Source organism: Harpia harpyja, chromosome 20, assembly GCF_026419915.1.
Source record: "Harpia harpyja isolate bHarHar1 chromosome 20, bHarHar1 primary haplotype, whole genome shotgun sequence".
Lineage (NCBI taxonomy): Eukaryota > Metazoa > Chordata > Aves > Accipitriformes > Accipitridae > Harpia > Harpia harpyja.
In genome coordinates this window covers 5,220,906-5,247,045 of record NC_068959.1, presented here as the reverse complement: position 1 = coordinate 5,247,045, position 26,140 = coordinate 5,220,906, and the positions used below count along the sequence as shown (strand labels likewise).

General features: G+C 40.0%; 1 protein-coding gene across 1 annotated transcript in view; it reads right to left on the bottom strand.

Annotated features, from left to right (window-relative positions):
• Positions 1–26,140, bottom strand: part of SPOCK1 (SPARC (osteonectin), cwcv and kazal like domains proteoglycan 1) — a 326,245-nt gene that overhangs the window by 12,151 nt on the left and 287,954 nt on the right. Inside the window, exon 7 of the mRNA XM_052771960.1 lies at positions 6,397–6,513. Within this exon, the coding sequence (XP_052627920.1) occupies positions 6,397–6,513 (117 nt within the window). The remainder of the gene's footprint in view (positions 1–6,396; positions 6,514–26,140) is intronic.

The window sequence follows — 26,140 nt, the reverse complement described above, 5'->3', positions numbered from 1 at the left end:
AAAAGGCTGCATCCACTGTATTTTCAAACTAGACTGAGCCTGAACGCGATCTAAATCCTGTTTCCCAGACCTGTTTCTAGTTCCCTGATCAAATTCTTTCCTACAGTGCTCTCACCCTCCACCTCTCATCCTAGCTTTTCACTCTTCAAAGCCCTGCCTCCTGTGGTGGACAACAAGATGCTTTGATCTGGATTGCGAGCTGTCTGGGGGAGGCAGGGGGAGAGAAGGGACGAAGCGTCTCTTTTGCTTGCACCACGCTGAAGAATGGCACTGCTTCGGCTGGCAGCTCCGGAGAGCTGCATATGCTCTTGCATGCCATACCAGCACTATTCCTTCTTGCGGCCTCCAGCATTGTGCAGCAATACAGGATTCTGCTCTTCCAGTGCTTTGGAAACCATCATCATCATTCATTTTAATAGCCCAGTTCCTTAGAAGACTGCAGCAGTGGTTATCCCAGAAAGACCAAGTCATGCATATAGATACCCACGATGTATATGAGATACATGTTCCAGTATTCTGCAGTCTCCACAAAAACAGTGGCCCTGCCTTCTTTCACAAAGAAGACTGGGCATTATAAATGCATACTGTCACTGTATTTTTCAATGCTTGGTACAAATATGGACTAATTTCCATGTTATTTATCTATGATGCAAGAAAGTATATTTGTAATGCAGAGCTAATAAATCTGATAAGGATATTGGTTTCAGCAAGGACTCAGAAACACGCATACATCAGCTGGGGATTTATAGGCACAGAGGGTACCCGAATCACGCACCCTGCGCTCCTCGTGCTCACGCTGTTCCAGCTGTGTGTGATAACCTGCCTGTGCACTGTTCGTTCTGCTATGGGCCACGTGGAGAAACCTGATGGGCTTTTTCCTTTTGCTGCATCTTTCACTGAAAGAGGTCAAGCTTAGCCTTATTTGCTGTACATGTCAAGTCCCATTTCACGATGCTGCTTTGTTAAAGTGAAACCTGAGATGTTGCTGGAATCACGCTGACAGTTTGTCCAAGCTCTGCAGCCTACCTGCTATTTTAAGTATTAATCCGAAGGAGGGCAGTGCTTTATGCTGGAAGCTATGCTTTTTGTATGCAACTGCAGCTGAAGGTTGTCAGTGACATGGAGGAACAATCAGAAGGGTTAACTAATGGGAAGGTTTATGTCATTCATAATACATGTTTCTCTAAGAAAGGAAGAAGGTAACACCATTTCCTCAGGGCTAGAGGCAGCTCAGGCAGGGAAGAGAGAAATCATGCTGAACATTTCATCACATTTTTGTGCTGTTATCTCCTCTAACATTATCTAATCGAGTTTGAGCACAGTGAAAAAGAAAAAGGCCATGTGAATAGATGTAGGGAGGAAGCCTGCTTGCCTTGCTGAAGCAATTAGGACTATTGACTTCAATTATTTTATTCATCTGAAGAAGGCAAGCAGGATTTGGTCACCGCGCAATCTCTTGAGCGAAAGGATTTAAGAATCCTTGACTTCGCCTTTACAAAGCACCGAGGAGCAGGGCACACAGTCCTGCCTTGTGCGGGTATATGCTGTGCCCGATTCCCCACCACGGGGCAAGTTAAAAGTAGTCAAACGGGCAGGGGTGGATCATTCAATTGCATGGCGGAGCTGGGATCAGTACATGCTTCAGCTATCCCAGTTTAACAGCTCCCAGGGGAAAAGCAGCTGGGTTCCGTTGGCTGCTCTTTTCCGGCACAGATCCCCTCTCTGGTGATGGTTTTTACCCCCTGTCGTGGCACTTACTGCTGCTACAGTGAATAACTACAAGGTCTGTTGTACAACCAGTTGAGTACGGTACGTGTTGCTCAGCCCTGTGGGTCTCTAAAGGTCACCTCCTAACTGGCAAGGATCAACACAGGATCCTGGCATGAACTTTGCCTCTGTGGGTTATTTCTGAGTCTTGTTTTTGGCCCTGCTGGGAAGTCTTTATCTGTGTGTACAACATGCGTTCAGGGATACAACAGCAGTGTGCCCTCAGTACGGATCTGTCTGAGCAGATGACGAGATAGTGACTGATGTGAATAGGAAGCTGCTCTGTGACATACCGCCAGGGCTTGGATACAAGATATGATCATGAAAGGTCACTTACAAAGACAGTTAATTACATTAGTTGAAGAGTTTTTGATTGTAATTTCTTATAAACAAGGGAGCTTTCACTGCTGTGACCAGAGTTCCAGATTAGGTTTATTAAGAGGCTGTATTATTAAGCAGTCAGTGCTGGATTATTAGACAGTCTGGTCTGGAAGTCTAAATATTACAGTGGTAGGTGTGACAGAAAGCCCTTAGCTAGATGGTTATTATCAGTGAAAAGGTTAATTCTTTAGTTGGCCCTCAGTACGTGGTTGAAGGTGAATAGTAGTATCTACCTCCACCTCGTATTGTCTCCTGGTAAAAGCTACTGTCCGTAAATCACCTTTTACAACATTGCATCTGCAGTCCAAAACCAGCGAACCTGGATGCTCTCGGCACCCAGCAACAGGAATGAAAGCAAAGTGCCCCGACTGTGCAACGCAGGCTCTGACTTACTGTGTAACTGGGGCAGCTGATGCAAAATGGTTCTCAGAGCTCACTTACCTTCACTGGGAGGTCACTGTGCTCCCATCAACTTGGTGAGGCCAAGCGATGTTGAATGAATTAACTCTATTTTAGAGTCTTTTGATATACTTGCTTATAAATATGATGCAATATGCTGGCTGAAATAGACCACACACTGTAATTCTGTAATGAATTAATGCTTGGTTAATAGGCTGAACTTCTAGCACAACAGACCTGGAATAACAGTAACCTCAGTGAGAACGTTTCTGCATCTTTCTGTGCATCAGCTCGGCGCTGCAGTGCCTATGGTGAGAAGCAAGAGAACGGTGCAGGCTCCATATCCCTCCTGCTCTTGGCTCCTTGGCAGAGGCTGCCAACACAGATGCCAATTAATGTCAGTTGTGGCGGTGGTTGCTCTCATTTGGACACCTGCTCGCAAGGACCTGGATCGAGACCGTCATGTTTTTCATTCTGACTGACAGCTGCTCAGTGTCCTAACAACTTTCATTCACTACAGATCTGGAAGGAAATTAAACTGGTGACCTACATGTAAAAGTCTCATATCCCATTACTACGTAAAATGCTCCACCTCCTCTGAATTAAAATGGAATTAAATTAAAAAAAGTCTTTAAGTGAAAATCCTAATTAAAAATAAACACACCTTCTGGCACATAAAATTATTTTCCCCCTTCAAGAGTTGACTTACATGAGCCAGTTTTATTTTATTAAAGTGTACTACAATTAAATTAACAGGGGAATAATTAACCTAATTTCCCCCATCACTTGAAATAAAGGAAGAAGGAGAAGAAATGTTCCCCAGAAAAAAATCCTTTATATTGCATAGATCTCTAGTAAAAGAAAAACAACTCCCACTCCAACCAACGAGACTATCTAGATACAATACGGGAATGTTATGAATTATCAACAGGCTCAGGAGCAATTTGAATCTGATCTTACTACCTAATTAGTTTTATTATTTCCTTATGTCAAAGCATGTCCCTGAATTGCTTATGTTATTTATTGAGGAGATTTCAATTGTACAAAGCCTGCAGAAGACAAAGTTCCTGGCCTATGGTGCTTTGCTGGGATCTGGCAGATAGCTCATTGAATGAGCGTTTGAGATTTCAAACACACTGACTTGCCCTCATCCTTTTCCTTTCAAGAGAGTTAAAAAAAAAAAAAAAGTAGTGTACTTTTTTCTTCACCTGGGGGTGAACTTAATACAGTCAAAAAGCTTATTTACACTCACAGTAACATCTTGAAAATTTAATGTAGCATAAAGAAATCTCTGCTGGAACACCTTCTCTAGACAGCTGATGTGTCCGAGGCATCGTAGTCATCGCATCCCACCATCTGTTCCTTTTACCGCCACAGGGGCATACCCAAAATGGATTACTTTGAGGATGTGCATGCCTTTTAAGACTCTACAGGCATAACCAAACCAGTTCAGTTTAATGAAGTGATCAGCCTGGTGAGGAGGGCAACACATGCAGAGCAATAAAAAAAGGGCAATGTGTACATCAGAGCGTATTTTCAGAGCTGCATGTGTCCTGTTTGCCAGGATTCACACAAATTCTTTTTTTCAGCTTGGGTATGTGAACTTGGCTTTGAATTCTGAGCCCTGTTTAAGATGTCTTTCATTTTTACAAATGTTTGAAGTTGGAGGAAGCCAAATACTGCTGTCCTTACTCTGTTCCTATTTTCAGTGCTACTAGAGAGAATTGGAGCTGCAGAATTTGGCACATGCACATTAATTCATGAATACTGTTGCAAACTCTTAAAAACAAGCCCAAGTTTTGTGGCATTCAAAACCGATTTAGGCTTCTTAACTCATGAAGTTTCTCTCTCTTTTTTTTTTTTTAACTGACCTATAAGAAAATAAAAAAAAGGTGCCAAACTAAGTCAACAGTCTAAAAATGAACATTGTTGAGATCAAGTGTTTAAGATCATCAAGGCAGCCTTTCATATAAAAGCTGCCAGGAATCAAACTAAACTAAAAAAAGATAACAGCTCCTCTGTGAATCAGAGCAAACACTGCAGAATTACTAGGAATGTTTTTCTCACTGAAATTGCTTCAGCAAAAAAAAAGACCCAACACCTTTAGGAATGAATTTAGTCTTTGGCCTTTGGTAAGGTCCTCACGAGCAGCTCGCAGGTCATCTGCATGAAAAACATCCTTTCGACAATCTGATAGAATGAGATTTCATGTGGTTCTGGGTCTAAAGGACCTCAGACAGTTTTAAGTCTGGCGCTTTCTGTCGTGGGGTCTGAAATGAATTCCCAACTTGAAGCCATGATTAGCTGTACATCCAGTTGTCTTTTTGCACTATGTTTTGGCTTCCTCTGCATGATAATACCGTTTTTTGGAGTACCATTTAAGAAATAAGTAGGACATATGGTTTTAAAGATACTTCGTTGTAAATACTATGCAAAGTAAGGGACATATGAAAAAGATCTTTTACGCAGAACATGACTTGTTTCACCACGTAGTTTTAAGATACAATTACTTGGCATTAATGAGGTTTGACTACAGTTTTGAGCAATATAGCCTGTGGTATATTCTGTCTCTTTAGGAAGAGGCGATGTATGGCTACACAAGCTCAGAAGTAGCCCAAAAGAAGAGTGGCTGTGGAGACATGGACCAACAGTAAATGCCCATCCTGATGTGCTAGGTCTGCTGTACTGCACCTTTAGCTTCTCCAGTCTCACACTACAGGGAAACCAGGATCTTGGGTCAAAAGAGCCACAAAAGGGAGCAGTTGACTGAACCCTTTAGATTCTGTGTGTGTGGACCCTGGCTTTAGACAGCTTGTACCAGAGAATCAGGGCAGTGAAGTGAAGGTGAGTCACACACCTAGATAAAACTTGTGCATCCTACTTTGCAACCCAAGGGCCCACGTGTTTTGGGACATACTACTTAAAAGGATTAATGAGTCCTTACAGAAAATAAATTCGCATTTGCTCTCTGATGAACATGACCTCTTTTGATGCTGTTAACTGAATCTTTCCCCTCCCAGGTGGGTAAATGACATCAAAATCAGTCATGTTGGCTTAACCTACAGAGAGTAAATGTCCTCTAAACTGTTCACTTTCTTCCTTTCTTAAAAAAAAAAAAAAAGCATCAAAGGAAGCAAAGATGGTGTTATTAAAAACGTGGGACACAATAGATTCCAGCTTTCCACACCATTTAACTATTCCAGCTCTGTGGCTGCGATGGGGATGTTTTTATTATTCATGCTCTTATATAAGGTGTTAGCAGGAAATTGCAAAAAAAATTTGAAGTGAGTCTTTTCCAACATTGGCATAATTTTCCCTATGCTTGTATGCCATGTTTTTGTCTCATGCCACTGACACTGGGTCAGAAAATGCTTGGCCATAAACTGTGGGGTAAGCATACGCCACGGTCCATCCCCAGGAAGTGATTTGGATGCAGCCACCCGGATTTGGAGGGTCATGGAATTTAACTGTACAGACATGAACTATGTCATGCTAGTTAACCTCAGAGCTTGAGAAAAGTCCCTGAGCAATTTTATTTATTAGTATAGATGTGACCTCCGTGGCCTTCGGACACAGTTATTTGCCTGATTAACTTGTAAAGGTCTCTCCGTCTCTGACTGCCAGTTTTTAGAGCAGTTTGGGCCAGAGAGAGTACAGAACGACTGCAGCTCCTTCAGAAAATGGTGCAGCTGTTTATTTGCAGGATCAGGTCTCCTGCGTACCCGCTTACTTGCTGGCACTGGCTTGACGTGAGGTTGTAGCACTAACAGCTGTGCTCAGCTGAATGCTCTCTCAGGCCGGGAAGCTGCCTACAACACTCAATATTCAACGGGTAAGGTGTTTTCTTACTGCCTTGTGCCGTCTCCGAGCTTGTTGGTTTGATGACACGATTCGCATCCTCGTGAAGCGCACCAAACCAGTCTTTTAGTCGCGAAGCGAGATTCCTCAGTTCTTTGTCTGTGCAAGCTAGAAAAAGAACAAAGCACCAGACTGAGTCAAGAGCACCAACAAAAAACCTTTCTCCAGATAGTCTATTAGAAAAAGTATTGTTTATGGTTGTAAAGTCCTTCTCATTAAGAGCTCTGAAGTAGAAGAGAAGGTTAGGGAAAAGGATGCAAGTTAAAAAGAAAATGTAAGCCATTATGAATTAAAAGTTGTACTCAAGTACTTCCTCAGTAGCTGACATGATTTGTGATGGAAGAAGTGACACACAGAGCTACCTGTAGGTTCTCAATCAGAGCTATGTGACTACTTCACTTAAATGTTTTCACCTTTTACGATTTCAGAGAAAAATATCAGTGAAACAGATGGGGAGGAGGGACATACTTGCCTAGACATACTACTCGAACAAGATGCTAGGAATAATTTATAACCACATTTGGCTTAGTATAAGGCTATTATCTCAGTAATAGGAAATATATATACTTATTTATATACATAAAAAAGAAAATCATTAGGTTGCTCTGGTTCTACTGCAAATGAGACTTTGCCACCTCTGAAGGCTGTCAACTCCATTTTGTTAGCTAGGTAAAGCATTTCTTTTCTTCTAAATTTTTACTGAGAAATATCTAATTTTTCCAGAAATTTCTGCCAAGAGATTAATGTCCAGCGGAAGCAAATATTTTTAAGGAAGAAAGCTGCATTAGTCACCAGTCTCTGTCAGAAAAAATATTCTTGTTTCTGTATCATGTTTAGTGCTTAAAATTCACATGCTCAGACAATTTTATTATTCCTGCTGTGCACTCATTCTACATTTTAAACGACATTTCTTGGAATACAGAGCAAGATTTTATGCCACAGAAGCAGACATCCTTCACAGGGCAAGCCACAATATGTCTTCTCCAATTCACTGCACATTATAATTTTCCTCCTTCCACCTTATTGAAGAACAATTGAGTCCCACAGCTTGTCTTCCCAAGTTAAACTCACTGCTCCAATGACTGCAATGAACTTGCTGATACCTCATGGCTCTGGTGAGTATTTGTTTGTTCTCACAGGGGTTTTTGGGGTCAGAAATAACTCTGAAGTTAAAAATAGGACATTATAGCTTTTTCTAAGTGGAAAATTTTTTAGCATTTGCGGGGGGGGCAGTGAAAAAGAAAGATTTTCCCATTTTTCTGTAATGCTGAAAGAGTTTGATATATTTTCCTATTAAAGATAAAAATATGAAGGTCACTATCCTACTAAGGCTGAGTCCAGGTAACGAAAAATCAGGTCTTAAAGACAAAAACAATTAATGTCAAATAAATGGAAGACAATACAATATTAACCTTAAAGTGGCTTACGTTACTGAAAAAGCTTATTTTCTCACTTAAATTAACATTATATTTACTCATTGTAAACTATCTTATCTTTGCAAGCTAAGACAAAAATCATAGAGTGATAGGATTTTTGAGCCCACCATGCCATCTTTTTTATAAGGAACATCTCATGCCACTGTTGTTCCTTGGCTGTTACTCACAAACAAAGTCTTTTATCAGAGAAAAATCACAACAGAAGTAATACCAGAACAAATTCTATCATCCTGCCTGTAACAAGCCCCTGTCAGGAGATGTTGCCTGAAGGAGTGAGGGGGTAGGAAGAAAACTAATTTTATAGGTAATAAATATTCAGGAATGAACTAGCTCTAGACAGGCACGAATGATTTCTTATTTTGTGAATTTAGATCCATAAAGAAATTTCCATCGTGCATGAATTTCAACAGGAGCTGGGCACCTAAATACGTGTTAGAAGTGACAGAGATACTGCTTTTACATGGGATCGAGATGCTCTTCCTGCATCCCCTGTTGAATTGCCATCAGCTGATTTTCATCAGACATAATTTTTGCCAAAATATTATTAGGCAACTACAGCAACATGAGAGACCATAATAGCCTTCTTTTCAATAACCTGTCTTCACAAATGTTTTCTGAGAAGGAGCGTACCGATAATTGTATCATCTTTCAGAATTAAAAGCAGGCAGTATCTTTTCTTTCCTTCTGCCAAGTAGCCGTCTCGTCCTTTGAAAGTCAGTTTTGCAAAGGCAAAAGAGAGAAATATAATGCATAACAAGTAAGTGTTGTTTAGCCCATACCTCATATATGACAGGTTATCCATATGTTCAGAGCATTTCACAAATGTATCTCCAGTCAAAACTGCACATATAAACACAGCTTTGACTACCGATTATATCAAGTGGGTGAAAAAAAAGAGGATTCAGTTGTCCGAGAAACGAGTAACGTAGTTTTATTGTGCAAACCTGATACTTATTAAATATTTACTGTGGCACACGACATCTTTAGGAAGCCAAGGCTGGAACTCTGGACTACAAACAGCCATTCCTGTGCCATCCTGACACCCTCATCGTGCCTTCTGTATAGGTATACTGAGCTTCATGGGCTTTCAGTCAACAAGTCACAGGGAAAAAAAAAAAAAATTAAAGAAAATACCCTCTAGGGCTGTTTTCCTTATTCAGATTTGTGTACTTCCAAATACAAAGACAACTCTAGACACCACAGAAACCTACGGTAAGTCAAATGCTCTGAGGGATGATGTGTTTGCTCTCAAACTCGCAATGCCATCCCGCCAGTGCAGAGTGCCAGGCAGGAGCTTGGAGCACGCTTGCCTCCTTTCCCGGCCTCAGCACCATGCAGAATGGCCTTCCCACTGAAAAACTAATGTCTCTGAAATAAATTTCACAAAGTGGTCATTTGGTTTAACCTGCGTTGACTGAGGTAATTTGAATCCATGCTTTTAAATTGCAATAGAAAACAGGATTGAATGCACAGTGTAGGTGGAATAGAAGTAGATTAATTAATGGTAAATCAGTCTTGAAACGATTTTTCTGTCTAGTCCAGCCAATCAAACATGTCAGGATTTGTAAAATGCCATTCACAGTGAAGTGGTTATTTTTTTTTTTTTTTTGCTTGTCTGTAATGCTAACCATGTTGAGAACCAGCTTTTACCACGTACATGTACACTCCAGCTTACACCAGTTCTCTGCTGTTACCCAAGTGCTGCAATCCATGACCTACCTCAGCTCGGTTATACCCTACGGCTGCTCAAACAGACCCAGGACCCCTGTATCCTCCTGTCATTCCCTAACAATATTTCTCTTGATTTTGATGGAGCAAGAATAGGCTTTCAGCCTCTTCTACGCTGTAGCTTCCTCAAAGACTGCCTCATTCACTCACTCTGAGGGCAGGCTTTAACAGCGGACTCTGGATGATGCGTTCTCTTGTTTTCACCAACAAGTGTGCAAAATTCTATGATTCTATGAAAATGCCACAAACCCTGCAGATTTCCTTTGGAATTCGGTCTGAGGCACAACTTGACAGCAAGCCCAGAACTGGAGTTTTCTGCATTCTGGAGAGGTTTTTTTGTGAATAACTGAGATATTCCTTAAGTATGTTGCTTCAGGATAATTCAACAGTGGATATTATGTTGAGGTTCTCTCTTAGGACTGCAGTCTTTCTTCACAAGAATAACTGCTGTTTCATGAGTAAAACAGGAGCCAACTGTGCTGTTAATATGTAGTGAATAATAAATTTCTTCACGAGACTTCAAAAATTTAATGCAAAGTTCAGTTAAATTTCTATTCAAGTGTTTCATGCTCTCAATCTTAATTTCTACTGAACATTAAAATAGAGGAAGTATTATTTTACATTTCTTGTATTAATTGTATTTTAATGCTACTATGCGTGGTTAAAAAGATTCTGTCTCTCTACCTAATGAAACTGCATTCTATTTATTTATTTTATTTGAACATTTTCAGATGTTCCTAATAATTCTGAATTTGTTTGGTTTGGGACACGTTATTTTAGACACTTCAAAGTGGATTGACATTCAGAGGGCATGAGTCTAATGCACACAAAGTCAGGCTCAGCCTCCAGCTGGGTATCCAGGAACCAGAGCACTTACTGATTTATTTCTGGTGGTAGAGCCCATTAGTTACATATCAAACAATTAGGAAGCATAGCTCTGAGGAACCCCAGAACTAAGATCCTCATATATAAATTTGCATTTTTAAGAACCCTCTTCATGAAAAATACAGTGCAAATGTACCTCTTTACTATTAATAGAAGTTTCAAGTAACATTTCTCAGATGAGAAGAATAGAGCTGTAGGAGGAATAGATGTGATAATGGGTCTCTTGCTACTTGAAGATCTATAAGGAGAGAATACCTAGGTTGCAAACAATATGGATATTAACATGACTTGAAGCACTGATTAAAAACTCCGGGATAAGGAGACACATCAAGGGAGGAACCTCTCTATAGCCCCTCTCTAGCAACTGAAATCTGTCCAGTCAACTGTCAACAACCATTTAAAACTCTAGTGCTGTGACAAAGACACAAGTGCAAACACATGCAAATATGCATTTTTACTTCTGTGTCTATTTTCCTCAAGATAAGAGAATCTGGCTTCAATTCATTTCCTACACCTTTTAAAAAGGGAAAACCCAAAAGACTTCATCCTTGTTATTTTATTGATGTCACCAAACATTCTGCCTTAGCAGCCCTCTGATACCAGGTCCCCACATAACATTAATTCCTGGATCCTTCACTGCCGATGCGCTTCAGTGACGTCCGCTCACAGCCCACAGCTTCCCTGCCTGCAGCAGGTTGGTATTGCTGCTGTTACAGATGGGGATGGCAAGGCAGGCTGGTTAACATCCAGCTCGCCAACTTGATCACAGTGCACAGTGCCCTGCGTCTGACGCGGCAGTGGGACTACGAGCAGCGGCAGAATCCGTCACTTCTCTGCGTCACGGCAATGTGAACGCAGGATGAGGATCTCAGCTGCTGGATCCAACTGACAGCCTCAGAACTGAATCTGCAGATGTTAAGAATCATCCTGCAGAAGTGATTTAATAGCAAGCACTGAAAGCGCAGATTTATTCCCAAGGGTGAAGCAATTCATCCAGCAGTTATTTATTCCTAACAAACTGAAAGCACTGTTGCTAAATACCTATTTTCACCAAGCAGAAAACATTAATCTGACCTCATGGAAAGCCATTAGCATGCTGTAAAGGCTCAGGTTTTTATAGGCATGCTTCCATTATGGACTTTTTCAGCTCTACAGATTCTAATCTATATACATTGGTGGTGAAAATTAATGGTATATGTGCTGGTTTTGGCTGGGATAGAGTTAATTTCTTCACAGTAGCTGGTATGGGGCTGTGTTTTGGATTTGTGCTGAAAACAGTGTTGATAACACAGGGATGTTTTAGTCATTGCTGAGCAGTGCTTACACAGAGACAAGACCTTTTCTGCTTCTCACCCCACCCCACCAGCGAGCAGGCTGGGGGGCACGAGATGTTGGGAGGGGACACAGCCGGGACAGCTGACCCCAACTGACCCAAGGGATATTCCAGACCATATGACATCATATTCAGCATAGAAAGGTGGGGGAAGAAGAAGAAAGGAGGGGACGTTCAGAGTTAGGGCATTTGTCTTCCCAAGTCACCATTAAGTGTGATGGAGCCCGGCTTTCCTGGAGGTGGCCGAACACCTGCCTGCCCATGGGAAGTGGGGAATGAATTCCTTGGTTTGCTTGGCTTGTGCAAGTGGCTTTTGCTTTACCTATTAAACTGTCTTTATCTCAACCCATGAGTTTTCTCACTTCTTTTACCCTTCTGATTCTCTCCCCAGTCCCACCCAGGGGAGGAGTGAGCGAGCGGCTGTGTGGGGCTTAGCTGCTGGCTGGGGTTAAACCACGACAGTAAAATATTTAATGTCACTCTTTCAGGGGGGACTTTCAAAAGTGCTCAGTGCCAGAAATCAACTTTAAAACTGAACTTACCTGTAGACGCATAAGATTAAATCAATATTGAATGTTCTCTCACGTCCCATTTTTACTCCAGCCTAGCAAAACAATATTGTAAAATCTCCAGCTGCTAACAAAACAAGCCTTATAACTCATAGTGCAGTTAACTCTAAACAAAACTTAGTACTAAGGAAGTACATTACTGCATTACTGCCTCACTTGCTGCCATAACGTTCTGGTACTATGTGACAAGCAAGGAGTCCATATTGTCCAGAAAAAAGTTACAGTGATACATTACCCTGTATTTCACAATAAGCAAGCTACGCAACCAGATTCACAGAGTGTGTGTAACGTTTTATGTCATTTGACTTCTCTGTCATCTACCTGGCATGTATCTGTTGCCTTATCATTACTACTGTTATTATTGTAATAATAATTCTTACAAATAGTACTGCATTACTACCAATTACACGTGGAAAGACTGGTTCTTTGGGTTCATGTTATTGTTATACAATACTAAATAGTCTCTAAGGTAGAGATTGAGGAGCAAATTCCCTATTCCCTGAATGCCAAAGTGGAGCATGTGAAGATTCCCTGAAAGGTGGACTAGTTTGAACTGTTTCTGTACTGTACAGGAAAGTAAACTGCAAATGCAGAGAAATTTAAAAAAAAGAAATAAAGTAGAATCTTTAAAACCCCGCATATTTAGCTACTGAGGTTAGTGTCCTTTCCACATGAAGTAAATCTGCCATGACAGAATTCAGCTTAGGAACATGTCACTAATTTTGAGTCACCTGCTTAAAAAGATGCAAATGTCCTGCCATGGAGCAGAACCAATGTGTTGCGATCGAGGTGACCAGCCACCTAATGTGAATAAGAAATGGCAAACATTGCAAGAGAGTCCATCTCAATCCATAGTCTGAAATTTCAGACTTGGAGTTCCCTGAGCAGCAAGAGGGAGTGGATGAATCAATGGAAACTAGCGCTGCTTGGCTCACAAGCAGAAAACCAGCTGTATTTGTAAGACATATTAGTTGTAACAAGCAGTTCAGTCATTTGTCCTGTGAGCCTGGAGGACAAGTCCATTTAGTTTTGATTAAAATGTGATATAGCACAAACCTACATGACATTGCCCAATAGTGATATTATATTCTTCCAGTTACAAATAGGACAGGCATAGTTTCAACAATTCAGAAGGAAAAAGAAGTCTCCTTTTTGTATTTTTGAAGACTAGCCTGACAAAGTTATATGGTAAAACACATATTTAAAAACACCGTAATAACACTATCTAAAAAGGTTTGATGTAAAGGTATCATAGCATGGAAGTTGACAGGAGATAATGCTCATCTTTTGTACTGACTTTTATATTATTCTTCGCATAAAACCAAAATGTGTCAATTTTAATCACGCTTCCTCTGACAAACGTCACTACATTTTCTCTCTTGTAGGTAAGTCAACAACTTATTTCACCCTGCTATAATTGTTTCTATATGTGTGTGGATTATCACAATAGGTTTTAAAACTAAAGTAAAAAAAAACAAGTATCAGCTTTCAGGCTTCAGGGAGTGTGTCTGCTCCCAGTCATGCAGAATACAAAGCATGTTCTAAAAACTGCTGCTGCAGGAGCTGATTTGTAAGTAAACATCAAGATAAATTCAGTGCTGTGCTAACCCTCTACTTCAAATACAACTACACACATATGCATATAAACACGTACACGTATATGTGACTTGTAGATGACTCCAGGTGTTTTATCTGTGATATTTTGGTGATGCAATTGTGGCAATAATTACCTTCACAAATATTTCACCGTTCTTGTTTGGAAGGGGCAATGCTCTAATTTGATCTTTTCATTGAGGCTTCAGACAACTTCTTATAACAATAAAAATGAAGTATTATGCCAATAATTTTATGAAGTAGAAAGGAAGGGACTGTTTACTATTACTATAAGCAAAGGTATTGCATTCTAAACATGCTTTGCTGGTTCGATAAATGAAGGTCTTTCATTTAAAATTGCTCCTGTAGTCACCAACATTTCATGACAAAGTTCTACGCAGGTGTATTTGTCGCACTGCATTTTTGGCATTCATTGGCTATTCTTCCACAGGGTTGACACCTTTGCTGATAACCACCTCTAATCCTTCTGTCACTTGTTTTGCCTTGTCTTATAAATACAGCAGCAGATGCCAAGATCCTGCAGTTCCGACTTTGAGATGATTACAGGAGCAGCTGAGTTATTGGGAAGACGAAATAGGCTTTGATCTGAAGCTTCCTTAAAATGGTACATTTAAAACACAAAGCTCAGCTAGAACTGTATAAACAAAGATTTAGAGCTACAAAGCTCACTCTCTAAAGCTGTAGGCAAAGCGTACATCTGCTTTCATAGTACTTAACGCTAGCTCCTTTTGTGCTTGCATTAATTGTGAAAGCCCTGCAAAGTTCATCTTTGCTAGGTGCTTCAGAAGCCCAGAGGCTTCTTTTAAACGCAGTCAAACTGTAATGATGCTGGGGGTCTGTCAGAACTCAGTAGGAAGGCTTGTCGGAGTAACGTCCCTTGTGACATTTTGGCCATGTCAGGTACTAATTAAAATGTAATCTCCTGCATGGTTCTTAGCCTCCCAAAATTCATTTGGCAGCTCACCCTAATTTTCTCATTCAAATTCTGTCATATCACCTGAAAGGAGGAATAGAGAGAGTTGTATCAACTGAAAACTAAAACAGAGCAAATAAAAATGTCTAACTGAATGGACTTTTCCAGAAGTTCATGCCGTGCTCTGGATGAAAAAAGTCTTAGTAAAGTCATCATCTCTCCTCTTGCCTCCCTTCCTTCCTCTCTGTTTTTTACAGAGCCTACTCTGAACAGACGTCCTTGACTCGGCAGACATACGTATGCACCCAGCGTCTTCTGCGCTGAGTCTCGGAGAAGGCATTCCAGTTAGCTGTGGTCGTGGCTTGTCACACATTGGCCAGTCTTTGCAAGAGGGCCGAGTTCTTAGAAAAACTGAACATTGGTTTGATTTTAAAGCAGCGTTTAAAGCAGACCCACAGCTCACAGTCCATGGGAGGTCTTCACAGATACCTGACTTTGCTGCTAACAGCTTAGCAGATATTGTACTCTTAGGCATTTGAAATAATAAATAAGCAAGGCTGGAAGAATAAGAGTAGAAACAAAACTCACTGGGCTTAAAATGAGGGAATTGAGGGATGGTTATTTTGGGGCAAACAGTATAGGCTACCATAGTGTGTACACTTGAGCTTTAGATAGAATTGTTTCCTACAGACTTTCCAAAGCCACAGCTGAAAGTGTTAAGACAACCTGCTGAACTTTTCCACATCCAGGAGGTTGTTTTCCTCCACTTTCTAGAGTTGAACAGAGAGAAATTTTAGATTCTGATCTTCAGTAAAAATGTTCTGAATTACAATTGCTGGAAATAACTTGAGCTGTTGATGATAAGGGCAGCTGCTAGCTTCCATAATGAAAATGGCCTTGAGCTTGAACAAGCAAAACTCAGGTAGTAAAATTAGTAATTTGACAGTATTTGAGAAGAAATGGGCAGATCTATTTATGTTCAATCACAGCGGGAAAGCAACAGCCAAGAATCTAAATTAAAAGATTGTATGTAGAGAAAAAAGTAAAAACCTAAGATGATTTCACAGAATGCCAATGTTAGAGCGTAAGCACATGCAACGCTTCTCAAAAAATAAGTTGAAAATATGGCTATATATGAAATGAAATGTAAAAGACTTCTAATTTTTACAGTTCCTTGCGCAATCATAGATAGATCTAAACTGAATTAGGAAAAAACCCCAATGCAAGTAGATCATTTTTGTAAAGTATCATAGTAAACAGGGATATTCATTATTATTTGATACCATTCTTTTAAAATGCATGAATTCTTGAGCAGTTCATAGGATGAAACTGCTTCTTTTACACAGTTCTGTTCTTCTGACACTACTCCATCTCTGTAAGTTTGTTCAAATCTAAAATTCATGAGCTCCCAGATGGTTATTGGGGTTTTTTGTTTGTTTTAATGAGAAAAGGTATTATTTTTATGGCTAGCAATATCTAAATGCCAGTGTGTGCTGGACTGGTAGATGCCTATTCTGGAGGTAAAGTTTGGGCTATCCATCCTTACCGTAATGATCACTGCTGCTACCTGAAGAAACTAACTGCAGAACATTGTACAGAAATGCAAAAGCAGCACTCTTATTATGCAGCCTATGTATCACCGGGCATTTCCAGAGGGCCAGTGAGCACAATGACTGATCTGCTTTCCCATAGGAAAAAGAACTACCCCACATCCTTCTCAGAGTCCCTGCTGTGATTTAGGATACTGCCTAAAAGCTGCAAGAGGGACCCAGGAATTTATTAGAAAGACTCCTTTTTGCTAGGAATTGGTACTCTATTATACAAAAAAAAGGGGGAAGCAATTGAGTAGATTCACTTCATTTTTACCAGAGTCCACCATCTTTATTCACTTCCTCAGGAACCCTTGAAAAGTGACAGATAAATCCAATTTGCCCATGCCTGAGCAGGACGGAGAGAGAGATACTCGTGAGTCAGCATATGCTAGCAGAAACTATTTTTCCCCTCATTAACTTTTTTGCACATCAGCTGATTTTTATTTTATACTGTGTATATCCCTGTCCTTATTTTCTGTGTTCCCTACTGAATGTTATCACATCTGATACCACCAGGGCTTCATTAATGTAAAATGTTGTCATGTGGTGAATTATTCCTAAATGAGAAAACACAGACAACCCTAGAAGAGAAAATAAGGAGTTGTTGGACGGCATGGAGCTAGAAGCATTTGAAGATGTCCCACAGGAATTCTTCCAGCAAATTGTTGGAAAAACTGATTGAAATTCAATAAGAAAGTGCAAATGAGACAACACAGCTCCCCAGTGGATTGCAAAGATCCCCTGGAAGGAAATCAGAACTATCTCTGCTCTACTGCACCTTGCAAAACCACAGAAATGCATAAATCCCGCCAGGGAATACAGCATAGTAATGCAGCATTCAGGGCAATATGAAACACTCAAGTGAAGGAGTAATTTTAGTAAGGAAATGCAACGTATTTTGAGAATCAAATCTGAATGTATTTACGATCTGAATAGGATTTTATTGGAACCAGTTTTACACCGGTGCAGTGCCATTAACTTCACAGGAATGAACAGCAATCGGTACATCAGCAAACACACTTGTCTGGGTTGGTTCATCGACGCTCAGATGCATCACATTAACGAAGGCACTTAGAAATATACTTCTCCCTGGAGGTGACTTTGAAGGTGAAGGAGGTGCTTCACAAGCAGGGCTTTGGCTTCTGGTTAGACAACTGTCTCCTGCGGTGTGAGCAACAGGGACTGTGGAAACTCCCCAAACGATGGGACCTTCACTGGGTGTGAAATGAAGAAGAACCTCTTCCCTTACAAAACCAGTGCTCAGGAACTTGCTGGGATTTTACACTGGCAAAGTGGTGGAGCGGCTTAATTTTTAACAAGCTTTGGGTTTTTTGGCTGAGGTAGGCACTGATGTTTCAGCCGTTATGGCCTCTGCTTCTGGATTGAAGAGCTGGGGTGTTGCTAAAGCACAAAGCAAACTTCTCTGGGATTAAAAAGAGGATAGTTAAGCCGAGCTGAGTGTCAGGGAAGGCTGTAGATAAAAAAAGGCTCAAAAGATGCACTGTCTGTTGTTTACCTACTGTGACATGTACCTCCTATAGCTACATAACTTCATTTAACAGTATAAAGAAAAGTATGAGATGAACATACTAATGAGCACCTGGCCACTTAGATACTGTGGGAATCAATAACTTCAAAAAGTATGGAATGGAGTTGCAAAAATCCCCTACTAATGCGTATTTTGAAGAATCATTTAAAGAAATGTCAATTCTTGTCTCAGTCCTTCATGCCCATTTGTGTATTTTTAAAGTCTTTTAGAGGGAGGATTGAGTTTTGTGTATTCAGGGATATGATTTATTGAAAACGTCCCGATTTTTTAAAAATATTTGCACTATTAAATTATTTAACATCCAAAAAAAAAAAAAAAAGGCAGCAAGTGAGATCAAAACCATCCTGTGGTATTATGAAGACCATAAGCTGAGCAATTCTGAAAAGGATAAAAATGGCTTGTGTGAAAGGAATTTGTTTCTTTTTAAAAAAAATGACAGATTTGGAACTGTGGCTGAGAAAGCTTTGAAAGCGGCCAGGCTGACAGGGTGTATTGTAGGGTAGTTGTAAGCTTTTGTAGAAGCAATTATTATCATCTCCCCAAAGCACAAGTCTGTGAGTAAAAAAGCAGAGAAAAGGAGAAAAGGCTGGCTGGGAAGTAGACCCCCTTTCCCAGGCCTAGATGTTTACTTGCTGACAGCTTAAGCCAAAGTGAAAACAATCTGAATCTAATTTAAACTTTACTCATTCTGCAGAAAATTAAATAGCTGGAACTGTACCTGCTGAAAGAACGGGCAAGGAAAGAGCAATGTTCTGGGAGGGGGCCAGCAGCACTCATTTGAATGTAGATCTAGTGCGGTTCTTTCAGACCCATCACCTGTCAGCCCTCATAAGTGTTCTTCAGAATAATTATTTAATCAGAGCAGCCATGGATCAATGCTCTCCAAGTGTTCGTGATTAACAAATTTTGTAGAAGGTCCAGCAAGGCATCCTGTAGAACTGAGGATTCGGAGCTCCAGATAAAATTTTACATTGTGCAAACACCAGCAGCTTTCCAGTGGCAGCTTTTTATTTGGGAACAGCGAGGCCATGCTTCTGGCAGGTTTCTCTTACACTGTACAGAGGTATCTACAGAAATTCATCCTTTAGTTAAACCGGTATTTTGTCTAGATTTTTTCATTTATCAGGCTGTCCAGTTCACACCCCACATTTCAGTATATTTAGACCATACTATTAAAATTAGACTATGGGCCTGATTCTGCTTTTCCAAGGTTCTGAATTTACTTGGGTGCAACTAAAAGTTGAGTCTAATTTCTCCAGGTGCAGTACGCTGAAAAACTTTTTGAATATATCTTTCAGTCTCCCTCCAAAAGTAGCCTTGTGCATTTTAGATTTCATTATTCCTTTGATGCTCCTTAAAGATGCAAGGATATGTTTTCACACTCTGGCCCTTTTAATTTTACTATTGTTTTAATTCGCTGCAGAGCTGGAATGTACTTTTCCCATTCCCCCTCTTCCCCCCCAGTTTTTGGACATTAAAAGCAGGACACTAAAATATCTGTAGGCTTACAGGCCTTTAGTACAATATTTGCTATGCCTGTCATTTTCAGAAAAAGCAGTCATTACATTAAAGGAACGAAGTCCCATTATTTTCTTGTAAGCTAATAACCAGCAAGCTGTTTTGTGGGTGTCACTGCAAAGGATTAAAAATAATTTCCTACTACGTGTGCTATGACTGATCATAGCTTGTATCCACAAATCTACACACTTAGTCGGTATAATTCTACTTTTCTAATAGCAAGAGTCAGACACTATACTCACAATTATCCTTCAGGACAATAGCATCCCAAATCTCAATCCTCTGCTAGCCAATGTGGCCACAAGGTAGCCAATGGCAGAATTGGGTGGTTTGATTTTTGTGGGGCTAACAGAGGATCGCAGTTTGGTTGATAAGTTTCATCCCGAAAGGATTCAGTAAATTTGATAATCAACTCTTCTTTAAAAAGTAATCTGTGGAATGGCTTACAGTATTGATGTTAAATTTCGATGAGTAAGTCCAAATGAGTAAAACTATGTAAAACTATGTATGAGTAATATTAATTAATGATAAAAACCTATATGTGAAGCTGGATAAAGTTACCTATTAGGCCAATTAAGACTATTCTGAATAATTTGATTTGAGGAAGCTTTAATGTTTCCCTTGATTCTAGTGATAATCTTTCATCTGGAAAAGAAACACTTGAGCAGGTACACAGCACTTGTAATGGGCATTAACTGAACAGTGTTTTGCAGAGCAATCTGTGGGGGCTGAGGCCACTAACTGGTATTAATATTTTAACAGTGATGCCAAACTATCCATTTTGTTTCTGAAAACTGCCTAAGTAAAACACAACAATTATATCCTGTACTAAATAACAAAGATTGTTTTCTTTATCTTTCTTCATTTATCATTTCCTTCTGGCTAACAGAGGCAGTCCTGCACTGCTGGGGCTATCAAGTCCTTGTTTTCAGCATGTATTTACAAATGGCTTGGGCACAAGGGATTGGTTTTTATCTAGGGAGGTAAAAGTCACTTTATTCCTTGTTTCTAGGCAAGAGATGATGACCAATAATGAGCATGCAAAAGATTTGTACAAATATGTTTAGGAGTGTTAATATAAATATTTATAGTAATGGAGTTTGAGAGGGTTCTTTTTGCTGTTTATCTAGAAAAGCAGTCATACTGAGAGACTAATGTACCAAATTTTCCCCCAATAAATAGGTGTGAGAGTAAAATGCTTTGAAGGAGTTTGGGGAGAAGATCATCATCAGTGATGATGGAGGTTGGCTCGCTTTGGTGGGGAGGGAGGGAAGAAGTGAAAAAAAGGGTAATATGTTGTAGACTTGTGAAGGAAGTTTCAGGGTGTCTCTCCTGTCCCAGGGCTGTAAACTACAGTCTAATCCATTAGACCAAAAACTACCTACAGTCATACAGACTTGTATTAGGTATTCCCTTTTAGCAGAAATGCTGATGTGTATTTCATCAACCAAACACAACACAAGCCAACCAAGGATCTGAGAAAAAAATCTGCTGATATACTTCAACCGTTCAAACACAACTATTTAAATATCAACATTATTAGTAAGTGGAAGTATTTGCTTTAAACTTGGCTAAACTCTGTGGAAGAAAGCAGACATCAATGATCTGCTGGTACTTCACACAGTTTGATTACTGTTTGATCAGGACTGTTCTGCAAAACACAGCATTTCTTTTATTCCATGGTGAAGGTGCATAGAAAGAATTACATTATAAATAGATCAAGTCGACTAGTTGAGATTTACACTCACATAAATTAGAATAGTGTAGATTTCAGCTCACTGCATAGTATTTTCTTGGCTAATTGGTTGCAAAATGGGTTTGGAAGTCAACCCAACATTTTCAAACTAAGCTACTGCAGTCAAGACAGTGGGGTTGTGCTCTTGTAACAGGCATTTCTCCACCCTGTTCCCACATAAGAACACTACAAAGCCTTCCAGTGTAAGAAATGAAAATTTACACTTTTTTCAAGTGTAAAGTTCTCAAATATTTTTACAAACATCAGTTTTTGAAAATGTTTTGTTCATTTGCTATAGCTCTAAGTAACTAAACACAAGAGAAATGCACTTATAATGTTAAGAAAATCTTAGAGAAGTCACTGGGATATTTTTTTCTTTTCTTCTTCCTGAAACCTTCACTGACAGCAACAGGAGATTGGATTTAAGAATCTATGCAACAACAGGTGAAGGACACACACATTCACTCTTTTGCACAGCAGGCAGAATCACAGAGCTACCCCCATACAAGTAATAATGCAAGAGGAGCCTCCTTTGGTTGTAAAGGCAAGAAGTAAAGACAAAAAATCACCCTTGGATTCATATCCACCTGCCTGCAAAAAGCACTGCTGAAAGCCCAATTATTTTGACGGATACCGAGGAGAGACAAACAAATAAGGACTTATGTAAATTACAACGAAAAAACTCAATGTATTTCTAAAAGTATCTCAGGAATTTATAGTAAATAATGCTTTCAAAGGAAATGGTAATCATTCTGCATTGAAAGCTTCTGATCTTACCATCTTTACTTCAGATCATATTAGTACTGTGCATCATTACAAGAATGTGTTCTTTGAAGCATGTGTACTCTATCTTCCTTCTATTCATCATAAATACCCTCTCGGTGAAAGTACACTTTGCCACTGTGCACGCATTTTTCTTTCTAAGATTTAATTCATTTCCTAAAGAAATGTCACGCAGAAATCAATCTTGTCAGTACAAGTTCACAAGGCCTGATTCATTTAACAAATGATTTATTGACAACTGTGAGATAGAAAATAATGGAATGCTGTTATTAAGAGCAACATTACACATTTCCAACAGTCTATATAGAGAGGGTATCTATAGAGGGTGTTAATATTCTTTCATGAAAAAGTGATACATTGTGAGAAGAAAGAAGAGAGCTTGCCATGGTTAATGGCTGGCTTCCAGCTTCTATTCCAGCTCCCTCTTTGTACTCACAGCTAATGTTATTGCATAAATCCTGACCTTTGCTGGTTTTGGTTTCATTGAAAAACAATAGCTTGTAGAAAAAGAGATAAGAAAACAAGTGTCCTGTTACAGAAAATGTAATTTTGATTGGTATCCAAACATAATCAGTTCTTCAGAGAAAACATGAAAGTTCAACTGAAACAGTGTATGTAGCAGCAGACCACAACTGAGTGTAGTAGTTAATGGTTTGATAGCTAATCTAGAAGTATTTATCTAAGCAGTGTCAAACATCAGGATTAAACACTTCTCCTCCTCCTCCTCTCTTTCCTTCCTGTCCCTTTTTCACCCAGCGCCAAAGAAAGCAGTGTTTGCAGCTCTCCAGGCGAATACGCCTTGGATTTCTTCATATGGTGTATAGATCCTTTTTATTTTCTACTAAACAAGACATGAAGAAAAGAACCAATTCCCTGCAGTACACATTTATCTATATATACTGCAAGCATGGTGGGATCCTAGGGTGTCTCATAAAAATAAAGAAGATTTCCCCCGAGCTGTCTTCTGCTCTCATATCCATCATGACTAGAGTGATCGAATGTGACCTTCAGCATGGTAAGTACTTTGGTGTCCCCAAGTCGGGTGTTAAATCATCCAAATTTTAGTTCAATGGCTCCTGGAAAAGAGTCCAAGCCCTAAGGTCAGATGCTCACGCTCCTGACTCAAAGTACCTGCACACACCCTGGGCAGAGAGCATCTCACCCGAGCCAGAGGCACAGAAAGAGTTTCGAAATCTTGCTTGTCCCTGAGGGCTGAGTAGCTGGGGCTGAGCTGGCAGGGGAATGCCCTGTGTGCTCCAGATCCGGCACCCAGAAGCCTTGCGAGGAACTCGGCACACAGGGGCTCCCGCAAAATACCATTTTAATTCCTAGAAAGCAGCAATGAAACAGCACTGTGCTGAATTAGAAAGCAAGCAGTTCTGAGTGCAGTCTGTCCCACCAGACTGGTCCCCTAGAGACTTTGAACCCTTGCCAAATTTCTAAATCCCAGTGCTGCATAGTTGAGAAGGTGGTACCTCTAACTAACCCATCATGCTAAATGCTATACAAACGTAGGAAAAAATGGCTCATGCATGAAAGTGTTCATGCTCAGCTTTTTTTTTGGAAAAGTAAACCAAATCCTCAGTCCTTCTTTGTATTCCTGAAGAAATTATCTGACAAAAAGTAGGAAAAGAAATTATTTCCACAGATTTCTAAAGTGCAAAAAGAGAGGAATATTTTACATGCTTCGTTAAACACAGATGAAAATATAAAACATTTTGAAAACATATAGTTGAATAGGATATAATATTTCCACAGGACTCCATAAAAAAAAAAAAAAGGAAAGATTAAAATCTGTTCCCAGCAAGATACTTTAGACTTAGAATGATACATTCCCTCCCTAGTAATCAGTCTGCAAATAGGATGATTTAACTGAGACCCTCAAAATCTCTGTAACAGAAAAGTAGGGAAACCTGAGGAATTCAATTGTACTGTATTGCACTGTCAAAATTATAAAGTGAGAATGTTAACTCAACCTACAAGGCTTTCTTACTGTGTAACAGAATTTCAGAAGTAATTAAAAAAAAAAATCTCAAGCACCCATATTTCATGAAAACAAGCCTCTATATTTTCTGACACCAGAGGTATGCTGAACGGGAAAGCCAGGAGATGCGAACTCAGGCGCTGGTGTATTTACAGCAAAGAGTCACAAGGTAGCAGCACAAAGCATTAGTCTGAAGAATTTTTTAAAGATACTACAGAGGTGGAGGTGATGTGTCATCAGTCACCAGGACGCAGCTCTAAGCGTGGAGGCAACATAACTTACCGCAATTAAGTACGTAGTGGGGAGTAAGTTCGGTGCTGGGGTAGCCTGTGCTAACCTTTGTGAGCCAGCAAGCAAGTGCCCAATAAAAACTGACTTTTTGGGGGATTTACTGCAGACACGAGAGATGTGTTATATGAGCCAACGTCAGGGCACAATAAGACAGGGAACAGAGAAGGCTGGTAGGGTCGTGGAGGGGGAACCTTATGTCTGGCAGTGTCTCGCAGCTTACAAATTGGTTGCACAGTTCCTCAGCTGACCTGCTTTCGAACAAGAAATGATTGTTTTCCCCTTTCAGTACCCTCTTACACTTTTTAAAAGAAGCAAAAGGAAAAAGGATATATATCAATTCTCTACACATTACATTGTATATACAGTATGATGGAATATGTACACATGTAGAGTAACTTGGAATTCTCAAAAGTAAGTAAATCCATATGCTAGGAAATGAACGTAAAGGTCAAGAAAGATTAATAATGTCATTCTTGAACTCCTATGAGGGGAAGAAGCACTCATAGAGATGAACTGAGATCTGCAGTATAGTTGTTGCTGAACATTCACCGATTTTTCAAGAGCTGGTTTTTTTGGCTATTGATCTGCCAATCACTTTTTCTGTAAGAGGAAATTCAGTTAGCCACGTCTCAGTGAGCCTTTTTCACCCAGTTGCTTTTGTGGGAGTTGTGTTTGTTGTACATCTGCATCTTTTATGGTATCTTGGAATAAAAAATTCAATAGCTGCTGTGTTGAATTCTAAAGATCATTATTCTACTTGTTTAGAAAATGAAAATGATACCTGCTTTTCTTTCCCCTTGCTTTCACCATCAGTTCACTTTCAAACAGTCTGGCATATTTTACTCAATTAAAAAAATGTATCTTTTGTTAACTGGTGTTGCCTGGGCAAATACTACAGATGTTCCCAATTATGTCATTGTCCCTGCCATCAGAATAAATTTGTAAAACTGTTGAATAAAAACTCTCTAGTATAAGAATCGCTATGACTTCTCTCTTTTAAAATATGAAATCATTTTTCATTACTTACTACAGTTCTATCATAAACCCCAGTGACCTCCCCATTGTCTGGACACTCACTGCACTCCCTGCCCTGTACCTTGGGTCCCGTCCCAAAGCACCACCAGGATTTCCTCTCCAACTCAGCGTCCACTTTCTGCACATCAGTAAAGCCAAATTCATTCATTTCAAGTGGCCTGTATCTGGCTAACGTTGATGCCAGCTGCTCTTTCTCTATTTCTTCAACTCTCAGCTACCTTCAATGCAGTTTTCTCAAGAATCTTGTTCTCCCATGGCTCTGCCTCCCATGTTTTTCTGCCTGTCTTCTACCTGTCCCATTCATGCTCTCTGCAGCAATCTGGGAGAGGTCCTCTGTCCCCACCCCTCTTTTGTCCTCCACAAACACAAACTCAGTTCAGTTTCCAACACACGCATGTGAAAGACTGATGGATTGACCTTTTTTTCCATCAAATTGAAATTTTTGTCCAGGTTTCATACATCTCTTCACAAATGCCAACTTGTCAGCTTAAGATCCCCACAGGCAGAACTGATCTCCTCATCATTCCTCTCTTGTGCTCAAACCCCTTCATTGATCTTCTTCAACCCTCTGTTACCTTGAAGTGGGGCTGTAGCCTTTCCCAGGACTATCTCAAACTTCAGCTCTGCTTACGTTTTTTGCAAAGTCAGTAAACGACAGTTTAAAACATGACTTTTCCAATCCATTCTCACATGTAAGCAGCTTTCATCAGCTTTCCTCCTGACTATTCTCACGCCCTTTCCTTTGGCCTTACTGAGTCCCACCATCTCCT